Genomic DNA, 22,355 nt, shown 5'->3' with positions numbered 1-22,355 from the left:
TCATATAGGTCCGTCGACAGTGAAAGGATGCAGGACACAGAGGAATGGCAGGAATGTAAACAAGTTCACTCCTGTTTTATTCTTATTCTTCACCTCTGGTCCAGTTTCTGGTCTTTGTCACTTTTATCTCTCTGTATCCCTCTCACATCCCCCTCTTCCAACAACAAGGTGCTGTTTGGAGGACTGGCATTACAATGTGGTGAGCGAAGTTAGATAGTAGATGGTGGTTGTTGGGACACATCTGCATGGATTTATGTGTGTATCACTGTCAATGTTAAGTTTATGTACTTAACTATGAGTGTGAATTTCATCTCTTTATGTTCACAAGTTATTTTAATGTAGCCTACCCTTGGACTCCTTCTCAACTATTTTATGAGATAGAGCTGTGTGCCGCGTTCTCCGCGCTCGACTGTACTGCTGCAAGACACACTTTTACTAATTGGAAATGCAGAAATCTCACCACCATTCAGTTCTCCTATTAACTGCCACGCACTTTTCTTTGCCTTCTTTTTTATTATGTCATCTTTGCTTGATTGCACAGTCACTACCTGGTGGTGTCACCTTGGTCATGACACCTATCGCTCTCAGCAGTGAAGGAAAGTTTGTTCAGCATGTGTTCTCATTCCACCCTGCATGGGGAAACCAATCAAGAGAGGGCTCATGGTCGGGGCAGCTGTGGATTGGTAGTGTGGCGGCAGCGTTCGCTCCTCAGAGGAGTGCGCAAACAGATTGATCCGGCCACTATGCTGCAGTCACCCCTGCTGATTCACCCTGTACATTACCAAAGAGAGAGAGAGAATGTGGGGACTCGTAACGTGGTCTCATCTTTCCCACCTATCATTCAGCTGTTTGCTAACCCTCCACCAGCCTTTTCAAGGTTATCCAGCTGGAGGTGAGAGTGGAAGCAGGGGCTGTGCTGGGGAAGGTGGGAGGGGAAACCACGGAACGTCTCGACCTACCTGGAGCAAGTTCACCAACCCTACGAGGGTCCTTCAGTGGACTCCACGACAACCATCTTGGTCTGATTAGTAAACTGTCCCCGTGGATACGGCATGAAAACTCGACGGCGGGCGAGGGAGTGAGTGTGAGGCTGTTAGAGGGATCGTTACTGCGCCATCTAAGCTGGCTGGTTGGCTGGAGGGAGGGTGGCGACGTGCGGCGGCACTGCTGGAGGCGGATGCACCATTTTTCTATTCCAAAATGAGCCCAATGTCACCGTGACAGCGCAGCGGTCCTCTGAGGGCACCGCGGGCCAGGAGGGAAAATGATGGATGAGTCGCCAGGCAGGCTCTCTTGCTACATCACTTTGTATACACACACACACACACAAACACAAACAGCACCCAAAGTCAGGAAAACACGCAGATATTTGATACTCTAACGATGACAACGTATACCATGCAATATGTTCACATGGAGGCATCAGGGGATACACACACATACGCTTTCACACAGACACCTGCACAAACAAAATACACACAGCCACTACAAATATGCTCACATAAGGCCATCTGGGGATACGCACATGCAACAACACATGCTTTGAGTGATTTATTTGTGTCCACATGAGTTGGAATTAATTACAGGGATAAAACCACTCCAGATGCAGATATTTACAGGAGTTATCAGTTACACAAACATAGACACACTCACACCTAGAGCACACACCAGCACTGGCTTCATTATGACTGCATCCCAGGCTAATGCCACAGGATCAATGACGGATCCTCTCCCTCCCTCTCTTCTCTCTCTCTCTCTCTCTCTCTCCCCACATATCTCTGACCCAAACACAGCAGTGAACTGCCATGCAGCGTGCCCTGCAGCAGTTATTCCTTCTATGACCAAGCGGCAGCCTCATATAAGGCCGGTGGGGGATCTTCTTGCTAATATTCCACGTCACCATCCATAGCACCCCTCCCCACTTATCCCAACACCCCAACCAGCTCACATATCACTGCAACCCCTGTTATAAGGGGCTGGAGGATTATGTTTGAAGGCAATTACTTAAAGTGCTGATTACCTGCAGAAAATTGAACGCACTAAAGCTGCAAGAATAGTTAATTTATGTCACTCGCTCATCAAAGCGTTTAGTTAAACAAGGCTCATTTTCATTTCTGCAATGCATGAAGAAATTCCACAATTTAGATGCCACCGTCATCGAGAGCAATACAATAACTCCGAAGCATCTGTGATCTGATTACTGCATATTTACAGTAACTGCAACAGATTACAGATGTGATCTTTTGGAATCAGATTACTGTAATTCCATTACATCTAATCAAATACTCCTTCTCAGCCCTGCTGAGCTTACGGAAAGAAAGCATCCCTGACGATCTTCATGCAGATGCAGGTCTACACGGGGAGCAGAGGAAAAATATGGCTGGCCTCTCCGGTGAGCAAAGCGCGCATAGCTGAGAGGCCATCCATCACGACTCTGCGGCTCCGAGCTGTACAGTCTCCCTCTGGTCTGACCCCTCGTCTCATAAGAGAGAATATGCATTGGGAGGGGACAGGACAGAAACAAAAAGGGTTCATAAACATATTCCCTCTGGGTGGGGAAGGGTTCCGATGTAAATTTCAACCAATGTGGAGTGTGAGGAAAAAAAATGCCTCACCACTTAGATTGATGGACTCAGCTTTTCTGCTTGTAGTGTTTTTCCTGCAGCCCAATGCTCAGAGGTGTGCGGCTATGATTACTTGTAGTCAAGATGCGGCTGGCAGTGGATTGCGAATACAGCCTAAATATTAGGATTAATGACCATGTGGGTCAGTCTAGTGAAACATTACTCATACCTCTACTGTGTTCAAGCGCCATGTAGGCAAACAGAGACAATGCAGAGAGTCCTCAAACAATTCAATGTATTTGTTCCTTTGCCCTCCAGAGAAATCCAGCACTACACATGACAGATGTGGTCAATAAAGAAAATAACTTGAGCTCAGTTACAGGTGACGTTAAACGAAAATCAATATGTAAAGAAATTAAACCTTTCATAAACCTGTTCAATGGGCCATACCAATGCAATCAGATTATGTGTACAGTCATGCATCAAAATGCCTCACCACATGGGTCTGGTTAAGGAGTGAAAGGAGGAAATGAGGGATATGGCAGAGTGGGCGGTTCCCCAAATGGATTGTAAGAAGAGCTCAACGATGCTTCCATGCAATAACTAATAATCCATCAAAAAAAAAGAAATATATACATATATATATGCTATTCCATTGTAATTCCCCCAACAGCCCTGACTTGCCAGAGGATGAGCTATGGATTTGCATCCACTTGCATGTCAATGACATGATCTCCTGATTTACCTCTCAGTGGCAAAACTGTTGACATCACTTCAGAAACCGCTGCCCCTAGCTCAATCTACCTCCAAAAGAGTTTTGTTAGCGTCAGATAAAGGACAGCATAGATATATACATAAAGCCAAAGGTTAGTCATATCATCTGTCCCAATCTTGTAGCAACAGACTGTATTGACTCTCAACAGATTGCTTCACATGCAGAATACAAGAGCATGTGCTGCTGCCTTGCGTGAGTTGAATATGGGATAAGTAGAAAGCCATCATAAAAACAAGAATATGTGACGAGAAGGATGAAGTAAGAGTGTAGAAAAAGGGAGCCGCATGTGCAGCGGGGATGGTGCTTCCTGTGTCGTTTCAAATATTTTGCAGAAAAGGCACGTAACCTGTCGAGTCCAGTGTCAGTAATTTTAGCCAGCAGCAAACACATGTGGTCAGTTGCCACTTCAGACCATTGCTAACTTTGCACTTTCCCTGGCGCCCTTGCCACTGTGCATCTTGTCCTGTGTCCTGTAACTGAAAACCGTCAACTCTATCGTCCTCCGGTCCTGCTACCTCAGAGCTGTCTTTGACTCACGAGGCAGGATAATCACACCGTATCGATCGCTCACAGCAAAGGCACATATGTTAAAGTGGACAGTGAAACCTGCACAAGGAGGCTGAAATACGATCCTGAGAGGAGCCATCATGCTCACATCGTTTCTTCTTCTTCAACACCGCACACGCTGCACATATCTGTGTGCCTTAAGCATACTTTTGCTTGCCTTTGTAGGTTCTTCTGAATCTTGTCTGATAAGTTGTGGCAGCCACATACTGTAGAGGGGGCTTCTGAAGACAAGCATTGATTTCAAACAAATCTGCCCAGACATCTCCTCTTTCTGGTTCGGTACACCTTTCCGCAGCTAATGAGCAGCCATCTTTGTTCCCCACCGAGTGAGATGTTCTTTTTCATGCCTTGTGTCAGCAAACATTGGTGATTCATTACCAGCGAGGAGCAATGGAAGAAAAAGTGGGGAAAAAAACGAGTATGATGGTTAAGCCTGAGCTTTAAGACAGACAACTACGTGTCCTAATCCCTTCTGAGCAGCCATAAGCCTGTGGTTATCGCTCGTTAGAATTGTGCATCCCTTAAACACATTAACTTCGACCCTCATGCTGGTCCTTTTTGTACGACACAGCAGCTGCTCATAGCAGTCACTGGGCTAAGAGGGAAAATATATGCTAATTTCTGTCAGACCTGTCAAAATAAGAAACAAGAGGAAGAGTCCAAACAAATGCAGATTATCAAAGTTCTGCCCAGGAATCACTTCAGACAATTCTACACCATTCATCAAATGTGCCAGAGAGGAAAAGTGATGATAAAATCAAGCATGAGTACCTACATTGACAGGCTCTCAATCATGTATGCATTCCCAATGCTGGATAATATTTCTTTATGCCAAACAAACATAAGAACTCGACTTTTTATCGAGACATAAGTACAAAAAAAAATAGGAGAGAGAGAGCGAGAGAGCGAGAGCGCGCGAGAGAGAGAGAGAGAGAGAGAGAGAGAGAGAGAGAGAGAGAGAGAGAGAGAGAGAGAGAGAGAGAGAGAGAGAGAGAGAGAGAGAGAGAGAGAGAGAGAGAGAGAGAGAGAGAGAGAGAGAGAGAGAGAGAGAGAGAGAGAGAGAGAGAGAGAGAGAGAGAGAGAGCGCAAAAATAAGCTTTTTTTGCTTATAATAGGTCTTCTGGGACATGGATCAGCACTGCATCCGATCTCCTCGGTACTCCACAGTAAACCTGCAGCTACAGTGCGGACCACTCCTGACACCAGTGTTCGGTCTGTCGAACAGCAAGAGCTCTTTTAGCTGCATGAATAACTCATAGTATAAAAGAAACACGGCTAATACTCAAGTCAACAGGGCACAGAGGGGCTCAGAGATGAAACAGGTATCATACTGTGCTGGAAAAATAAGCACTGAGGCACATATGACTCTGAATACAAGATCGTTGTTTCTTTGCTTTTTTGTGAACCAAGTAAATAGTGTTCCGTCTATTACAAAGCATTACAAATCAATAACAGGCAGTCATTCTTTAATGGACTTTGTATGGGGGGAAAATCACAGAAATAATCCTTTACTCGATTCCTTAACGACATGTGTTTGTGTTATCCTGAAATAGATTACAAATAGCTGTGGCTGTGCAACACAGTTGCATGCTCACTGTGGCTTCTCAACAGCTTGAGAGCAGAGCGTAAACATAATTCTATTTGAGTATTTTTCTTTTGCTTTCATTTGCTGTGATTCTTCTGTGCACTGGAATGAACGTGGCCTGATGCTGGCTGTGATCTCCAGCTGTGCCACAGGTCACACCGACAAGGCAGGACCAGAACGACTGGGAGACCACGACAACAAAGGAGAGCTTGTTATGTATTCTGACTGCAGCACAGCTAAGATGCTTGGTGTTTGCTGAGACAGCAGATGACTTGCCTTGCTCTCTCGGCCCCTTGCTCAACCAAGGCAGGATAGACTTAATTGCCTCATTAGCAAAAGGGCCAGCGAGGAGTCGGCCTCTTCCACATTGTTCAATGTCAAGAGTGCAACCGAGAGGAAAGGTTAATAGAGTAAACAGCATCTCCCTCTCCTAAATGGAAAAATGTTTGTCTTCTACTATGATGGGTCAGCAGCCCAAAGCATCATTTCACTCCACCCTGACAGAATGATGCATTTGATTTCATCTTATCTCAGTGTTGCATTTTCTACCCTTCATTATTCCCAATACCAGAGTACAAGACAACTGGCTGTTGCTGTGTGGTAACTCTCAAAGGCGCCTTTTTTTTTTCCTTTAAGCTTGGACCCAGCTAGAAAGCAAAGTCATCATGCCAACTTTAATTATTTTAAGAGCTTGAATTTGCAAACTGTGCTATTTCCTCCTCCACAGCGTCTTTGGATCCCAGACAGCAAATCAAGCCAAAAGCTAACACTCTTGATTTCCCTCTTGAAGAAAGACACACAAAATAAAAATTATGTCTGCCGCTGCGAGAAAATGCAATGTCTAAAAAAAAAGAAAGAAGCAAGCTCTGTGTTAATAATTTTGAGAGATGTCAAATTGGAAACATTCATCTTTCTTTTGTCACTGTGCCTTTCGTGCTCTGAAGAACATCCTCACCTTCATCCAAAAACCACAATAAGACAATTGTATTTAAAATGTGACAGTTTGGACGATAATGCCAAGCCATGACGGGCATCTTAAAAGTAGTCCTAAGCCTGTTTCTTTTATCAAGTTGTGTCTGACAGACTGCATGATGTGTCCAATTCCTAAAAAAGGAAGATATGGGAAACAATTGTAGAGGTGGACTTAAACAAATGGCAGAAACACAACGCCATCTCAGTTGAAGGATCTGCGAGTTATGAGTGGAAGGTTGTTGGCAATAGTTTGAATGTTTCTGAGCTCCACTCCAGTTCTGTAGTAAATGCACAGCCACACGAGCTCCACTAGACACCAGCCTACAGAGCCTGGAGGCGTAATCGGTGTTTGTTCAGCAGTAACCACCGTGAACACATTCTGCCTTCACTTCCTGTATATACAAAGCAAGTACTGTCTTACCAGTACAATAACGTAGTGACGTGACCAATGACTGAAAATAAGTTTACTAGATTTCTTGAAAAAACACATTATGTTGCTACTTTTGTCTCTCTCAGTGAAACCAATGTGTATACTTAGTAGTATTATGGTGTTACTGACACATTAGCTGAGCCGTCTGCTGTTTTGAGTTCAAATGCATTTACGCCAGATATTATCAGTTTGAATTAATGAAAAAAATTAACTGAGATTAATTACCAACATTTATTCAGAGCTACATCATATTATTTGGTACAGTATATGTTACATACACATTTTGTATTGTTCATGTTGCTCGAAGGTGGAGTAGATCAGTTTCTACTCCAGTCAACAGGAGTTTAGAGAAATAGTACCTTATAAAGGTGTTGGATAAAGCTGAAGCTTAAAGATGGATACGTGAGCAGGGCAGAGGTGTTGTAACTTGTGTGAAGAATCCCAGAACAGACAAAAGAACTGATTTAACTTGTCAAATTCCTCTACAAAGAAAACAGTCCTCAGACCATTTTTGAAAATGCGTTTTGTTCATAGAACGAAACACTTCAAATATTTCCTTAAATCAGACCAGGCAAAAACATTGCTGTTTCAAATCAGCTCCATTGTCAGTGTAATCGTGCTCGTTCCTCAGCCATGTTGCTACCAATTCTCCCCGTCAGAGATATCACATTTAACAGAAGCCTTTGCTCTGTGAGCAAATTCTCCTTTCTTTTCGTGCTATATCTACTTAAGTCGATGACATCATTCAAGCTTTTTGTGTCTGCATGGATTAAACTAATGAAAATTGAAGTAAATGTGCTATTGTCCCATTTATCTAGGTTGTTATAAGTCTCTAATGTTATAACAGCTGATATATTTGTATAGAGAATGCATGCGGAGGGTTTAAGAGGGAAGAATTATAGCAGTTATATACTATATCATCTGAAAAGTAAATTAGAGGAATCAGATATCAATATGTTTTTACATCCCGTGTCTGGGTTTCTATCATAGACGCATCAGACAATGGATTGTAATCCCACTACCTCAGGGCCATATAGGACAGATGATACATGAAACAATGTACAGTAGACATCTGCATGGGCAGCATAGTATGAAGGCTTCATTTCATCAACAAGTCAAATCTAACGAGTCGGAAAAAAAAAAGGTGGTGGTGCCATCTGTTCTGAGCTAAATTGCTGGGAAAAGGGAAAAGAAGTGGGAGGAGAAGAGGAGAAAAAGCTTTTTCAGCACTGACAATATTCCTGTACTCTGACCACAGCCTGAGCTCCTGAATAAGCGACTTTATCTCCGGTGGAAAAACAATTCTTGACCTTTTGGCCTGATAAAAGATGCAAACCCTCTTTAATGTGAAGTACTGAAGGCAGTGCTGTAGTGCAATCAGGGACAGTGCGTGCTTAATTTGTGGACGAGCGAGCAATTGATCAGCAATATTTAGTTTACCATGTGTTCGTGGTGCTATCAGAGACAAAACGACAGGCATTGAGGCTGGATAATTAAACCATCCATCACACAACATTTACTGCAACGGAACAGGACGGGAAACCCAAGACTGGACCTAACTTATTGCATTTTACAGTTCCCACTGAATGGCAATTACACAAGGTAAGGTTCTGATGACAAAGGACTTTTTCCCTATATAGAATTAATCATCAGAATTGCGTATCTCACAGAGCTTTAAAGGTCATTTCTGAAGTTTTGTTACAGTCCATAAATATGTTCAGACCCCATTTCAAACTTACTGCACTGCCAACTTTCTTCAATTCCGACCCATATAAAACTCCGCACAGATCTAACCGGACAGGTGGCTCGGAGTCCTGACTTCAACTTTCAAGCCCTGAAAGTGGAAGGACGCCTCCAGATGGTGTCCGGGTCTTGCTCAGGTAACCCGCTTTGTCTTCCACCTCTCTAATCAATGGCCACCGAATTCCCTTTGCTTCCAAACACCATCCATCTTTCGGTCTTTCCTGGTCGCTCCGCGTCGACCAAACTCAGCTGGAGATAAATGTGTGAAGGGCAGGACGGCCTCGACTGATTAAAGCCACTAACGCTTTAGGGAAGACTGGCAAGCAAAAGAGGAAATGGAGTGAGACAATGTAGTGTGCGGGTTCAAAACACCTAATGGAGTGTCCTGCTTGCCGGGCTAATAGACTGCTTCAAATTGAAAGGAACAGCAGGCGTCTAAATAGAGCGACGTGGAACATTTCCTCCTGTTCATTCAGTCAGCCTCCAATTGGAAACACGGCAGAGGAGGAAAAGAAAAAAAGAAAGAAAGAAAAAAAAACCTTCCCGGGCTGCCATTGTTTGGTGCACTGCAAGTTGCTTTCATTCATATGTAGTCAATTCCCGGGATTGAATTTCAGCAGAATCCCATTTACACGGGAAGGAAAAAAGTCAATGTTTTGTGCACCGTTGCAGCACAGGAATAAATAAATGTGCATTTGATAATGTTTGTCTGTCTGCATGAAAAATTCTTTGTTTTATGTAGATTAATGGAGAGGACCCCCTGCGGGTGCAGTCCGGCTGTGAGCCGTATTCTTTCACCGGGTCTCATCTCAGCACCGTGACGCCATGTGAATGTCCATGTTGAGATCTGGACACGATAATCAATAATCACAGTGTGAGATGAGGCACTGCACTGGCTGTGGTCTGACAGGTGCATCCAACAACCATTGAAAGTGCTAAGCGACTAGTAAGAAGTGCTCAATTATTGGCAGATGGTTTACAGGGGTTTTGACACACTGTCACTCAAAACAAAAATGAGTGAGGCGAACAAAAGATTGGTCCAGCGATGAAAACAACTTCTGATCAAGATCTTTGTCAAGGTAAATGTAATGAAGACCAGCATCTACTGTAAAACACTGAACGTCACTTGGAGGCTGATTGGCTGTAATTGTTTGAGCCACAGTTTCTTTTTGCATTCTTTACCATGACGCATATAGGGGACACTTCAGCGGTATGGTTCTTCTTTTGTAATTGTTTATTTTTCTGCACAGTTGGATGGCGCAGCCGCACAGAAAACAAGAGCTATACGCGGTTTCACAGACAGAGAACAAAGATCAAAAGCATGTTCTGCTTAGAGAAGACAAGCATGCCAGAGTTATTCCGCACTGCCAGTTCTCACTAAGGCAGAAAGCACTTGAAAGCACAACAAGGCTGCAAGCTCAGTGATGATCGCATCACTACCCCTCCCCATCCCTGATAAACAAATCATTTTAAATGGCGCTTTTTGCAGGATGCATGAATTTCGATCACCTTTTGCGCTCGCAGCTGAAGAGCGCCCCGTCGCATATGGACTGAATCTTATTTTGAAGAACGTTAATAGCTGTAAAGAGTGAATATCAAGGCAGATCCTCAGTGAGGTGTATCGATGGGAGACAATTCCTTACTCCACCTCGACCACGGCATCAGCCTTTATCTCAGTTTTGTTCGCGCTTTGAACTACACGCTTCCCCGTTAGAAACAATCACAGACCTTGATTAAAATATTTATATTCACAAACAGACAAATCACTGCACATTTTCCAAGAAAACAGAAAGCTGTAATTACACTTGCTTCATTGAGTTTCACAGTCGCTCACGACTGTGAATATGGCAGGAATCCGCCGTTTGGAGAAAATGGCCTCGGCTGAATAGATTGCAGAGAGCTGGAGGGCTACACAGCGTGTCAGTGTCAATATTTCAACGCACTAATATTTTAAAGGGCTGCCTATGTAGCTGATCCTAATATGATAAGTCTTCTGACTTGCTTGAACCACAGACGTTCCAAATTACAATTTTTGCTCCATGCAATGTAACATGACGGAAACACATTATATAAGCAGTGGCTGATGGAACAGAGCACATCGGTTTATGATATAATTGAGAGTATCCACTTGAGGGTTGCAATACAAGTCGTAATAATGGGAGGGAATGACAGCAAACTATACTTGTATCCATTTTTGTAGCCTAAAGTCAGCATTTACTATGTAGATTTGCAATTCTTGCAAAAAAAAAAATAAAAAATACTCATAATAATGATAGGATTAATGCATCTGCTGAAGTCAGCTGGTGAGAATTCTTGAGGCGATGGGGTCAAGTGATGAGGTGAAGGATAAGGTGATTGGTGCAACTATCACCGCCGTCTCGTGGCCTACTAATAAGACACTCCATCAGAATTAGCCTGCTGTGAAGTGAAATGATCAGAATGGATGTAAAAGGTCTACCACAACTAATTATTTTCCTTCTTGAGAGATCTATTGATTCCGTTTTAGTTTAATCAATCCACATTTTTTTTTTCCAAAGCACAAGGTCAAAGCTTCTCCTGCCTGTTTTGTCCAAACAATGGACAGAATAGAAATGTCCTTTTACAACCTTTTTCAACAATGTCCAACCGATATTGTGTATGTAATGAAGACTTGCTTTGCGCACCACAAAAGCCAACCGTTTGGGAGAAAAGGAAATACATTTATTCACCTCATGACCCTCACAGTGGTTGTTGGGGCATACAAGACTTTTACATCAGAGAGGAAGGGTTCAATTCTGAGGTTTTGGTTGAAACTACTAACCCAGGGCGAGGAGCTGCTTCAACATATAACCACCAAAGAGCTTCTACACGCTTTAGTTATTTTGACTGAATATTGTAGCAGAATAGAAAAATGTGGTTGAATAAAAAAAAAACATATACAATCCATTGTTACAAATCATTATACCTTTATAAGGGAAGTAACAAGTACCATTTGATCAATTATGAATCCCTTTTGTTCTAATATAATGGCAAATTAAAGGAAATACTAAAATATAGCAAAAAAAAAAAAAAATGGAGGTCTCGAAGATTCAGATATGATATGATATGGAATTTCTTGCTTGAGCAAGGCATCTCTAACTAACAGCATCCGATTGATGCAAAATATGTGCACTGTCCATAGAAAACTATTGCAAGGTGACAGCATACATTTAGAACATACACATAATACGTCTAGGAAGTAGGGCTGCATGATGTCTTGAAAATGTACCAATGTTGTAATATTTGCATTCAAATTATGCCTATCTCAAAGTATTGACTGAAATCAATTATCCATGCTCGATGCATGAAGCAACACAGTGCTTCTAAAATGGATCTGCAGGTACCAAAACCCCCCCAAAAAAGACAAACAAAAACTAATCCAGAGCTGTGTCTTGTATACCGTACAGTCCTATTTACTTTACTTTTTTGTAAATATCCAATTGGGAAAATAGGTGTGATTTTGGTCAGTTTTGCACCAGATTCAACTGAATAAATGGCATGTAGTGACATATCCATCGTCTCAAACTGTCAATGTAAAGAAATGTCCTATTACAGCACTTACATTTAATGTAAGCATATTTGAGCTGTTTTCCTTTACAGGCTCAGCTCCATATATAGTTAGAAACTGATAGATTTTTTAGAGGTAACGTTCCTGACTATGACTGTCAGTTCTCTGATTCTCTAAATGTGTGAGATCAGTTGTTTAAGCCTGCTCAAAGTCTCTCTGTTTTTCAATGTTTGTTTACATTGCTGTATGGCATAATGGTGCAATGTATGCCATGTGTACAGTGCGCAGGTGGCTCCAGTTAATGTGAATGTGAGCCTCTCCAGAACATCTGTCAAAGATTAGCAGTAAAGTGAAATAGGCAGTTCCTGTTCATACGTTCCAAAATAATCTGGCAGTGATTTCCCCAGCAGAGGATGAAAGGGGGAGGGTTTATAGGTCAGAATCGCTACACAAACCCGGCTCTGTCTCGGCGTGTGTCTTGTATTTTACAAGATGCCAGTGACAAAAGGCCCATACAGAATAAACGCGTGGATCTCTCGAAAAATCACGGGTGGCGTAGAATCACGACGGGAGAACGGTGAAGAAACTGTCACACAAAGAGTCACTGTGGCAGCAGCCCAAAAGATTCTGCTAAGACTCTGTTAATGTTGTACACTGCAACAAGACTAGAACCTGCCTCTCTCTCCTCCACTTGTAGGAATAAAAGCACTTGCTGTACAAAGCAGGTACACTTTCACATACAAACACTTTCTTTCAAAGCCCGGCATTCAGCTGGCTGCGACAGAATGGAAAGACTTTCTGGCTAAAAGCACCACAATCAATGAAACATGAAGAATCCCTCAGGTACAAAAAAAAAAAAAAGGTTGGCTTGTTATTCACGGAAGCACACTGTCATTCAAAGGCCGTACACATCAGGGGGAAAGTGCTTGGGAGGCAAATCATCGTTTGTTAATGATATGGGTCAATTGTTTTGAGGACGGCTGGACCTCTGTACTCATCTCCAGGCCTCTTCACTCACCCCTGGCAGAGGTTTTGTATTCCTGAGGGCTCTGTCCTTGCTGAGCCATTTAGATCGGCCACTTTTGATTTGAGTAATACAATCCCTTCTCGGTGGAAGTCTGTTTACATTTTGTTCTGCATGTGGACTAACGGACACCGGAGGTGGAGGGGAAGTCCTTTAACGATGAAGAATGATTTACTGGAAGTCATTTTTCCCTGCAATCACTGCAGTTGAACTGTATTGTACATCCTCCAGTTTGAAGTATATAAGCACCGGGTTTATATTCTTAGATACTTGGGTGTATCGTGGTGTTTGTGCTGTCTCTTTGCTGAGTGGAAGCGTGCTAGGCATCCTGATATGTCTGCGTATTCATAACGTAAACATAATTAATAGAACTAAATGGGGCTGCCAGAGTGAAAGTAATTTACAGGTTAAAGCTTTTACAGGATGAATTGTGGGTTAACTCACTGCGCAAGGCTCATACCTAACTGACAAATGCCTTGAATAGCGTGCGTGTTCATGTTACATGCAGAGGAGACGCCAAATTTCCCACATCCTCTCCAAATACAAATATTTTCTGAGCCGGGGAAAATACATATGTAATGCCAAACGGTAGCACAAGAGAATAATATGAGCGAAAGTAAGATCAAAACCGAGGCTTAATGTATGGTAACTAGACTTCAAATGCCAAAATGTCTCTGGCTTTGTAGGAATGTCACAAGTCTTCGGCTGGGTGTGTGTGGGAGTGTGATTCAGGCACAAACACATCAAGATGTCACTTCATAACCTCTGGCTCAGGAGGCTCCTGTCATCTTCACATTTCAGAGATCCTCTGCCTACCCCGGCAGACATGCTAAATATAGAATGGGGACAGAATTTCCGTTTGGAGCCACTGCTCTCTTTATCTACATCTAACACTAACAAGTATGTTTAAGCATCACCATCTTGTCACTGTTACACACATGTATGCATGCAGACACGTATGTACACAGTGGTGGGCTCGCTTGTGCCAGAGCACCACTGTGCAGCAGCCATGATCACTCTCATTGTACTTTTGTTTTCGATTAACGCTCAAACGAACACCAGACACCACCGAGTGAGGGTGCGGAGGTGTGGATCTCATATAAAAGCGGCTCATACTTTCCAATTACATTTCTGTCAAGTGACTTACAGTGTGTTATTACTTCTTGGACAGTCTCTTTCAAATTCCTTCATTCAGAATCATTTAATCCTGGCACGGGGACAGACGGGCAATCAATCACTGGTCTCCTTTACCTGGCTGAATCTGCAACTGCACCCTGCCGATACTGAGTTACTTTATTTGACCTTGTTCCTGTTTCCCACTTTATATCGGCAGAGTTACCGAAGGGAGCAATGTAATTCTCTGTGGCAATTAATTGTGCTACTTATCTGTAATGTGAACAGTGGATATTACATTTCCAACAGATATTAATTTAAGGACGTCTGTGAACCTGTGAGGGCAAAGCCAAATAAAGGGAAAACGAGCCTCTAATAATGACTATTGATTCTTTTATAATAAAACAGCCCCTTCTTCGTTTTAGGTGAACTCACAGATCTTAAATTGGCTGTAACTTTGGGAAGGAGATGGGGGGGGGGGGGGGGGTCCTTCAGTCTGGCCCAGCAGAGCAAAGCTAGCTAAAAAAAAAGCTCCACAAATCTCCTTGGTCAGGCAGCGGGGGAAAGGCTCTATTGGCTGACTGGCAGATATTTTGTTCGGGCATGAGAGACATCTGACCCAGGTTGCAACCATATTGGACATGCAGTCCAAAGATATCATTTTCAGCTGCATGAATTGTTTTATAGTTCCCTTTTCCTGTCAAAAACGTGACAGCAAAAGGGGAAAATGTCTCACCATGGCAACAACGAGTCAATTAGGACTCTAGATGCAGGCGTGTGGCTATTTAAAGAAAAAATGGACTGTGTTTTTTCTTTGCTAAATGTGGGATGCCTTAATTTTGCATTTTCAGAACTGGTTGCCGTTTCAGCGACATCATACTCGTAATGAAAAAGGCTGATCTATGTGTTGTGCTTCAAACACATCCTCGTCTCCATCGTTGCAGGGATGATGAACTAAACTGAGAAATGTGCAGCTATGCAATGCAAACTGCCGACTCAGCTCCTTCAGATAAACTGAGGATCAATGACTGCTATCACTGAGCGCATACTGTGGACACAGTGGCCTGGCCATGTAAACCCTGACAGGTCAGCATGTACACGGGCCCACATGACATCGCCATCCTGCTGTTTTTTTTTTTTTTTCTATCTCTCTATCTTAATAAGACTCACAAAGCACAACAACCGCTTTTTCCCAGAATGCAATGGGCAAAGGGCACAGTCGTTCACACACGGATCAAACAGCTGAAGAACAGGAGCAGAAGATAAGCTCGATTTAGGAATTTGTTTGCATGCATTAGAGCCAGCTCTTGTGTCGGCAAACAAGCATCGTTTGTATTTCCAAAACTAATGGAATAAAAAGTTGAAGTCGAATTCTGAGCTCTTTTTTGATTCCACTCCAGACTGCAACACCATGAACAGCGTGCATCACAAAGACTGGAGCACGATTTCTGGACACGGACCAGAGTGCAGGAGCTGCCAGGTTCTGTGTGTTTTCTTCTTCATACGGCCTCTCTCATTACAATACAGGGGATTCCAAATGTTTTCCTCGCCAGATCCTTTATAAAAAGACACGGCAGACTTCAAACTACAGTTTTTGTCCAATGTTACCCCTTAAATTTCCCTGCAGGTGAAGAGACAGCAGAGGGAAGGATACAACCTTTTGTTACTGGAAGTCTTTTTTCCTCACAGTGCTACGGTAACTTCCAGTCAGTGGAGTCACCGTGGAATTAAACATTCCCAAATTAGCTCTGGAGCTGAACGCTCGGCTCCAGGCCCACTTCAGTACATTCCTGTTGTGACTTGAAAAAAATACGAATAAGAGCAGTATTACTGCTCATAATAGTAATTAGACAAAATATGTGCTCATGGGACATCTGTGATTAATGATCACTCAGAACAAACCTTTTCAATTAGGCTTTTCAAGGTTCATTCCTACCAACACAATGCCTTCCAACAAAAACTCACATAATGATGAGCCAGACAGATAAAAGTGGGCTAGAAATAGCAAAAAAAAAAAAAAAAAAAATGTCACACCCAGTGGGAGTTTCAGTGGTTTCCAGATTTGAATTTCCAATTATTTTCCCTTTATCACAAATGGTAGAAAATACAATTAAAAAAACAATGAAAGAATAACAGTTCCCCTGCAGTGGGCCTGCTTTTGAAGAACATCTGTGTGCAGGATCAATACATTTCGACAGCACATTTGTTAAAGGGAGGGGCCAAGTGAACTTTTATCTCCTTTAATTAACCCTTTTTTTTTTGACACCTCCAAAATAAAACAGCATGTGTGGCAAGCAATACAGGTCCGTCTTCTTCTTTAATGTGAATATAAACGTCAATTCCCTCATGCTTGCGCTTCATAAATTGGCAATAAGGAGAAAAGGAAATCAAATATAGTCTGACATCATTTTGAGTGGAGGCTGCCTGAATGTGTTGTTAAGGACGTCTTAAAACAATAGGGGGAAGAAAAAAAAAAAAAAGAAAAAAAAAAAAGAACGTTAAAGCGAGCTGTCCACACAATAACCAGCCCCAGTGTCCTCATCCTCTGCGAACGGGCTCGTGTTCTTCTCAAATTAAATCTCTGGCTTCTAAAGAAATGCAAAGTGACTTACCCAGAAACAAAGAGCGAAATATTGCAGACATCACGGCTGGAAATCCCATATGCAACGGAGCTGGAAACAATGCGCTCACACTGCCTTCGGATTCATTCGGCTGACCTAAGCGCAGGACGCACGGCGACGCGGCACCGTCAGCGGATCGAGGAGGCAGATCGGAAACAAATAAATCTTCATTGAGCATGTGAGTCAAAAGGACATCATATGTTGCGCACGCCCGACATATCTAAGCCTCCGAAGGAGCGCGAGGAGGAGAGGAAACGTAAGAAACGTGGCCGTCTCTCTCCGCCGTCATTGTCATCGCAGGCTACTTGGCGTCAAATCAAAGTTCCCTGGCTGTCTGGCTCTGGCGTGGGACGTGTTGTCTCAGAGTCCCCTCTGTCTCCTCCTCAGCAGTCTCTCCTCCTTTCCTACTCCGCTGCACAAAATACCAGAGAGGAGGAGGAGGAGGAGGAGGAGGAGGAGGAAGGGGTTGGAGGAGGAGGAGGAGGAGGAGGAGGAGGGCGCATAGGTGGATGATGAGGGGATGCTGAAGGATGGAGACCTCTAGAGTCTGAAGTTCTCTTACACAGCCTGAGCATCCTGCAACGCACAGTAAAGAGCTATAAGGTTTGCACGATGCACGCAGATGAGAACGTTGATATGAATGCACTGAAAGTAAAATGAACAAATAAGAGATATTTAATTAGAAGATGTCAGCATAGGCTGAATGCTTTACACAGGCTTTATTGTGTTGAAGATACTATTGGCTATTTCAGATTTTATAGTAACAATCAGGATTCATTCAGTATTGTAACCTCATGTAAAATATCCTCCTTTTCTTCTTCCTCTTATGCCATTGTAATGTGACTATATACTATATATGTACTGTGGTGCTTCACTGTAAGGTCCAGTAAAGACAAACTGCTAAACAGTTAAAAGTAATAAAGTTAAAATACAAAGTACTCTTAAAAAGAAATATCAAGAGTCAATAGCAGACATTTCTTTAAAATGTAAGTTAATTGATTATTCATTAATAGTATATAATTTTTTTTCCTGACAGATAATTAAATAGCCTAAAATGGCACTTAACTTGACTCCTAAAGAACAAACTTGTTGTTGTATGGTTGGTACATTTTGTGGTAACTGATGATTTTAAAACTTAAGTTCATTTTAGCTCAGGGGCCACAAACAGCCCGATGTCATCTTGAAGGGGCCTTACTGGTGAAATACTTGTAATATAACCTTTAAATTTACACTGTAAAATGTTTCTTTGTTGTGGCACATACTATACATTCTGGAAAAGTCTATGTTTGTGTTCTATCCGCTACTCTTAAGAAAGCTGCGTTAAAAATCCAATGCTTTCTTTGCAATTTTTGCTATTTGCTTGGTGGGTTCGTGGGCCGGATTGTAGGATTTCGTTGGCCGGTTTTGGCCCATGGGTCTTATGATTGACATCCCTGGTTTATATTTTACTCTGGTATGAGTAAAATTGAAGGCTCGAAGGAAATACTCTCCTAATAAAAAGACGAGTATGTGTAAAAAAGAAAGAAAAAAAACGACTGCATTACTGTATTGTGAGTATTTGTAATCTATTACTTCCACCTCTGAGCATAAATAATGCATTATGCTAACAGGGAACATGACTGTTAAACAAAGTGGATAAATAGGGGTCTGCAACTATTTGATAGTATATAATTAAAACATAATGAAAGAGCGAGACCACGAACTTCATCTTGCAACCCACACATCTCTTTCCTATGTGTAATGAACGTAATAATTATCAGTTTCCTCAACAGACATTAAATATTGAATCAGTTTTATTAAACTGTGTAAAGACTTCATTGTGTTATATTACTGGAAAATGGTCTAAACATCATAAAGTTGTTTTCCACTCCGGTATGGTTTTCATTTAAAAAAAAAAAATCCTTCTTCACCACAGTGAAGTTTTCTTCAACTTCAAGATTCAACAATGATACTATATACTATATTCCCAAAGGCAATTCTGGGACAGCAGCTACTTCAAGGAAAAATACAACGACAACAACAAAATAAGATTAAAACAATAAAATGCTGCCAATCATCCAGAGATCATCAATACATTTTGAAACCCAGATTATCACACGAGAGGACTCCATTGCATGATGTAGCTCGTTTTTAAAATGTCATAATAGTCCATGGGCCATGATTCACACCTTCGTTTGCTTCAGCTCAATGGAATCAATAGGAAACTGGTATTAGTATCTTTGTTATACCGTATGGCTTTTCAGTATTACCATGGCTATAATTGGAAGTTTATCAAAGTGTTACAATTGGTTTGTTCATCTTACAGAATGTGAATTTGAGAAAAAACACACACAACAATATGTTTTTAATTAAAAACATTGTTCTTTGGGGGGGTATTATTTTTGCAGGCTGTGACGATACATGTTTATGATCAAAGGTGGTTTGAAACTTCTGCTTTGAACCAGGAGGCGTATTTTCAGTTCCTCACCTTTTTATTTTTGGTCCAACAGCATCTCAATCTTATGATTACTCTCACAATCATTTTAAAACTGTCATGCCACATTATTCACTTTACTGGCTTTGGGTAAGATGTTTTACAAGATCAGCAGTGGACTAAGTTGAGTAAACAAACAGCTACCCCCCAAAAAAAAAAAAAAAACACGAAAAATGAGGAGTCGGTCTGCTGTTGGCTGCTCTCAGACCTTGAGACAAATTAATCCGCCTTTTCTGCTTCTTAAAAATGAGCAGAAATAACAAAAGGATTTTCACTCGCCTGTGGCCTCTGTGCTCTCTCTCTCTGTCTCTTTCCCCCTCAAGAAGTCTGCTCTTCAGCACCAGCCTCCCTCCATTCCTTTCCGTTCCAATAACTAGATAGCTTGAAACAATGTCTTGCACTAGCGCACACGCGCACACACACACGCACACGCGCACACACGCACACACACACACACGTTCCTCCTCTATTTTGCAACATTGGCACGAAGAAACACATGTACACAGAAAATGGCAGATAAGATTTGGAGGAAGCAACAAATCACATAATTCCCCAGGATGTGAGAGACAGACGAGACATGTTTAGGTGATGTCTTCGGTCTTGTTCAGTCTTGCGTGGCTGATTTTTTGTTTATGGCAACACTCGATCCTTCCGTATTTGTTTGGGTTTCATGTGTCTTCGTTTGTGTTTTCTGTGGAATACGAAAGGTCACAGTCCCATTGCAGCTCCTATCTGCAGAAGTCCGCGTTCTCAGAAGTGAGCGACAAGGCAGTGGAGTCGACAACAAAGAAAAGAAGACTCAAAGCTGTATCTGTATCCGATGTGAACCTTGTGCTGAATTGCTCAACTTTATGGATCTTTAAGGAAGATTTTGCTGAAGAAAGGTTAGATCTGGATCCAAGGAAATCTACAAAGTAGAAAACGCTTTATACAATATGTTGAATATATTATGGTTCATCCTTTAAAAAAAACGACCTCACTTATGTATAAGCGGCACTACCTGAGGTATGAGGGCAGATCCATTGTCGATAGCAGTGATTGTAGGACAGACTGCTTGTCCTGCGCGCGGTGCAGCGAGTACCATGACAGGCAACCTGTCTGCGTTTGGTGGCTTGGCCTTGGTGCATGATGTAGCACCCCAATGCAGATGGCCTCACAGATGGTTGATATTTATACCACAGGGCCTTGAAAAGTCACCAGTGTGGAAACTGCTCTTTCTCCCTGATTAGTTTCACATCACCAAGAGCGCAACAATCTCCTCACACTCATGTCTCACTGCGCCCAAAACATACAAGCGCTTGTGAAATTCATTATGAGACATTAGCAGAAAATATGAAATTGTTTTAGGGATGAGTATCGCCTGGTGTGAGGAATTGCCCTGCTTGAGGTGGTGGTGATGATGATTATGCATTGGGACTCTCCCGCCTCCTTTTCCTTTTTAGCGCATGAAAATGTAATCCCCTTAAGTGCAAGGTCCATGATTTTTTAAAAATCTTCCAGACCCAACACGGCTTGCATTTTAGCTGGGAGCACTCCTGACTTATGTACTTTAAGTGAATTTGCAATTCGGAGCAACACGATGCGCCCCGGACCTCCTGGCCAAGATGGAGCGCTTCCCTGAGAGTGTTCCCGTCCACCAGAACAGCTGTATCTCCCTCATCGTGACATCACAGAGACGTGTTAGTGTTTTGTTGACGCAGAAACGACACCCTGCAAAACACACGCCAGCGCGCCGGGATGTCAGGCTTTGGCCACATTTCTCTGCTGACTTCAGAGAATGAAAGAAGTGGAGAGTTAAAAGGATTCTTGAGTAACAATATGGAGCAGGAGGGGTGGGGAAAAAAAAGTCTTTTGTTTAGGGCTCCCTATTTTTAGCGACCAATGTGATGCTTTGCTGCTAGTGTTTCACGGCTCACAGATCCTTTATAATTTAATGAGCGAGAGGGCGGCCCTCTGAGATTTATGGCGAACATCTCAAGGCAGCATTGGCCACTCGGCTTATTGATCCAAATTGGATGTTTGTTTATGGGTCAGTAAAGCGCTTTCCCTCCTGTACCATGCAGCTTTGCCACTGGAACACATTGTCAGCTTCTTCGAAAGCCAATTAATATAAATATACCTTCTGTCAATTGTTATAGTTTTGTCTATAAACACCCAGCATATCTCTGACATGCAGTCAGAGATATGTTGAACTTTACTGAGAATACTGCACGAGTTCGGGCGTATGCCCAATACGTCACATGACTGCGAAGGAAGTGTATTGATCTATAGGATGAATTAGGCTCTGAGACCCGCAACCGCGCGGCTGTATATTATTATGCATTCGATGACCCGTGATTGCGTAACGTTTATGTGAGTATATCTAAATGAAATCCATCACATTCTGCATCCGTCATTAACACACATCCGTAATGAAGGAGAAGCAGCTCAGTCTGATTTCAGACCGCTTGCAATCATTTCCTGCTCCACATTCTTGCGAGCGCATCGCTTGTCTCCTTGTACTGTAAATCCCGCTGAGTTCAAAAGTGGATGTTCTGCCTCAATTTATTTATGAGCTTTTCACAGGGAACATGAAGCAGTGAAGGATGGCGTTTAAAAAACACGTTATCCTGCTCTAATTAAAGGCGAGGCAGGCAACACAATTGCATCAAAAATATCCTGCACACCCCCCCCCCCCCACCCCCCACCCCACCCCCCCCACACACACACACACACACACACACACACATCTGTTTGAGAAGTAAATGAACGAGCGGAATGGGAATGATTGAATGAATGAGCGGATGAATGAATTCATCAGCCAAAGCTCGCGCGAGTGGCTGACGAAACTCAACACACATGATGGTGTCATTTGGAAGAGTGACATAAGACTGATGGTTGTTTATTTCAAATCGCATGAGTCTGACTTTGGGAGAGGTATAGGAAATTGTTGCTCACTCCAGTCCAGCATAAACAGATCAAT

At 42.5% G+C, this 22,355-nt stretch overlaps 1 protein-coding gene across 1 annotated transcript in view; it reads right to left on the bottom strand.

Moving 5' to 3' along the window:
- Positions 1 to 16,980, bottom strand: part of clmpb (CXADR like membrane protein b) — a 68,957-nt gene extending 51,977 nt beyond the window's left edge. Inside the window, exon 1 of the mRNA XM_080460608.1 lies at positions 16,912 to 16,980. Within this exon, the coding sequence (XP_080316734.1) occupies positions 16,912 to 16,960 (49 nt within the window). The 5' untranslated portion in view covers positions 16,961 to 16,980. The remainder of the gene's footprint in view (positions 1 to 16,911) is intronic.
- Positions 16,981 to 22,355: the final 5,375 nt, after the last annotated feature.

The sequence above is a fragment of the Lipophrys pholis genome (genome assembly GCF_963383615.2).
Source record: "Lipophrys pholis genome assembly, chromosome: 3".
Taxonomy (NCBI): domain Eukaryota; kingdom Metazoa; phylum Chordata; class Actinopteri; order Blenniiformes; family Blenniidae; genus Lipophrys; species Lipophrys pholis.
Note: the sequence above shows the minus strand (reverse complement) of the source record. Positions and strands in the feature narration are given on the sequence as shown.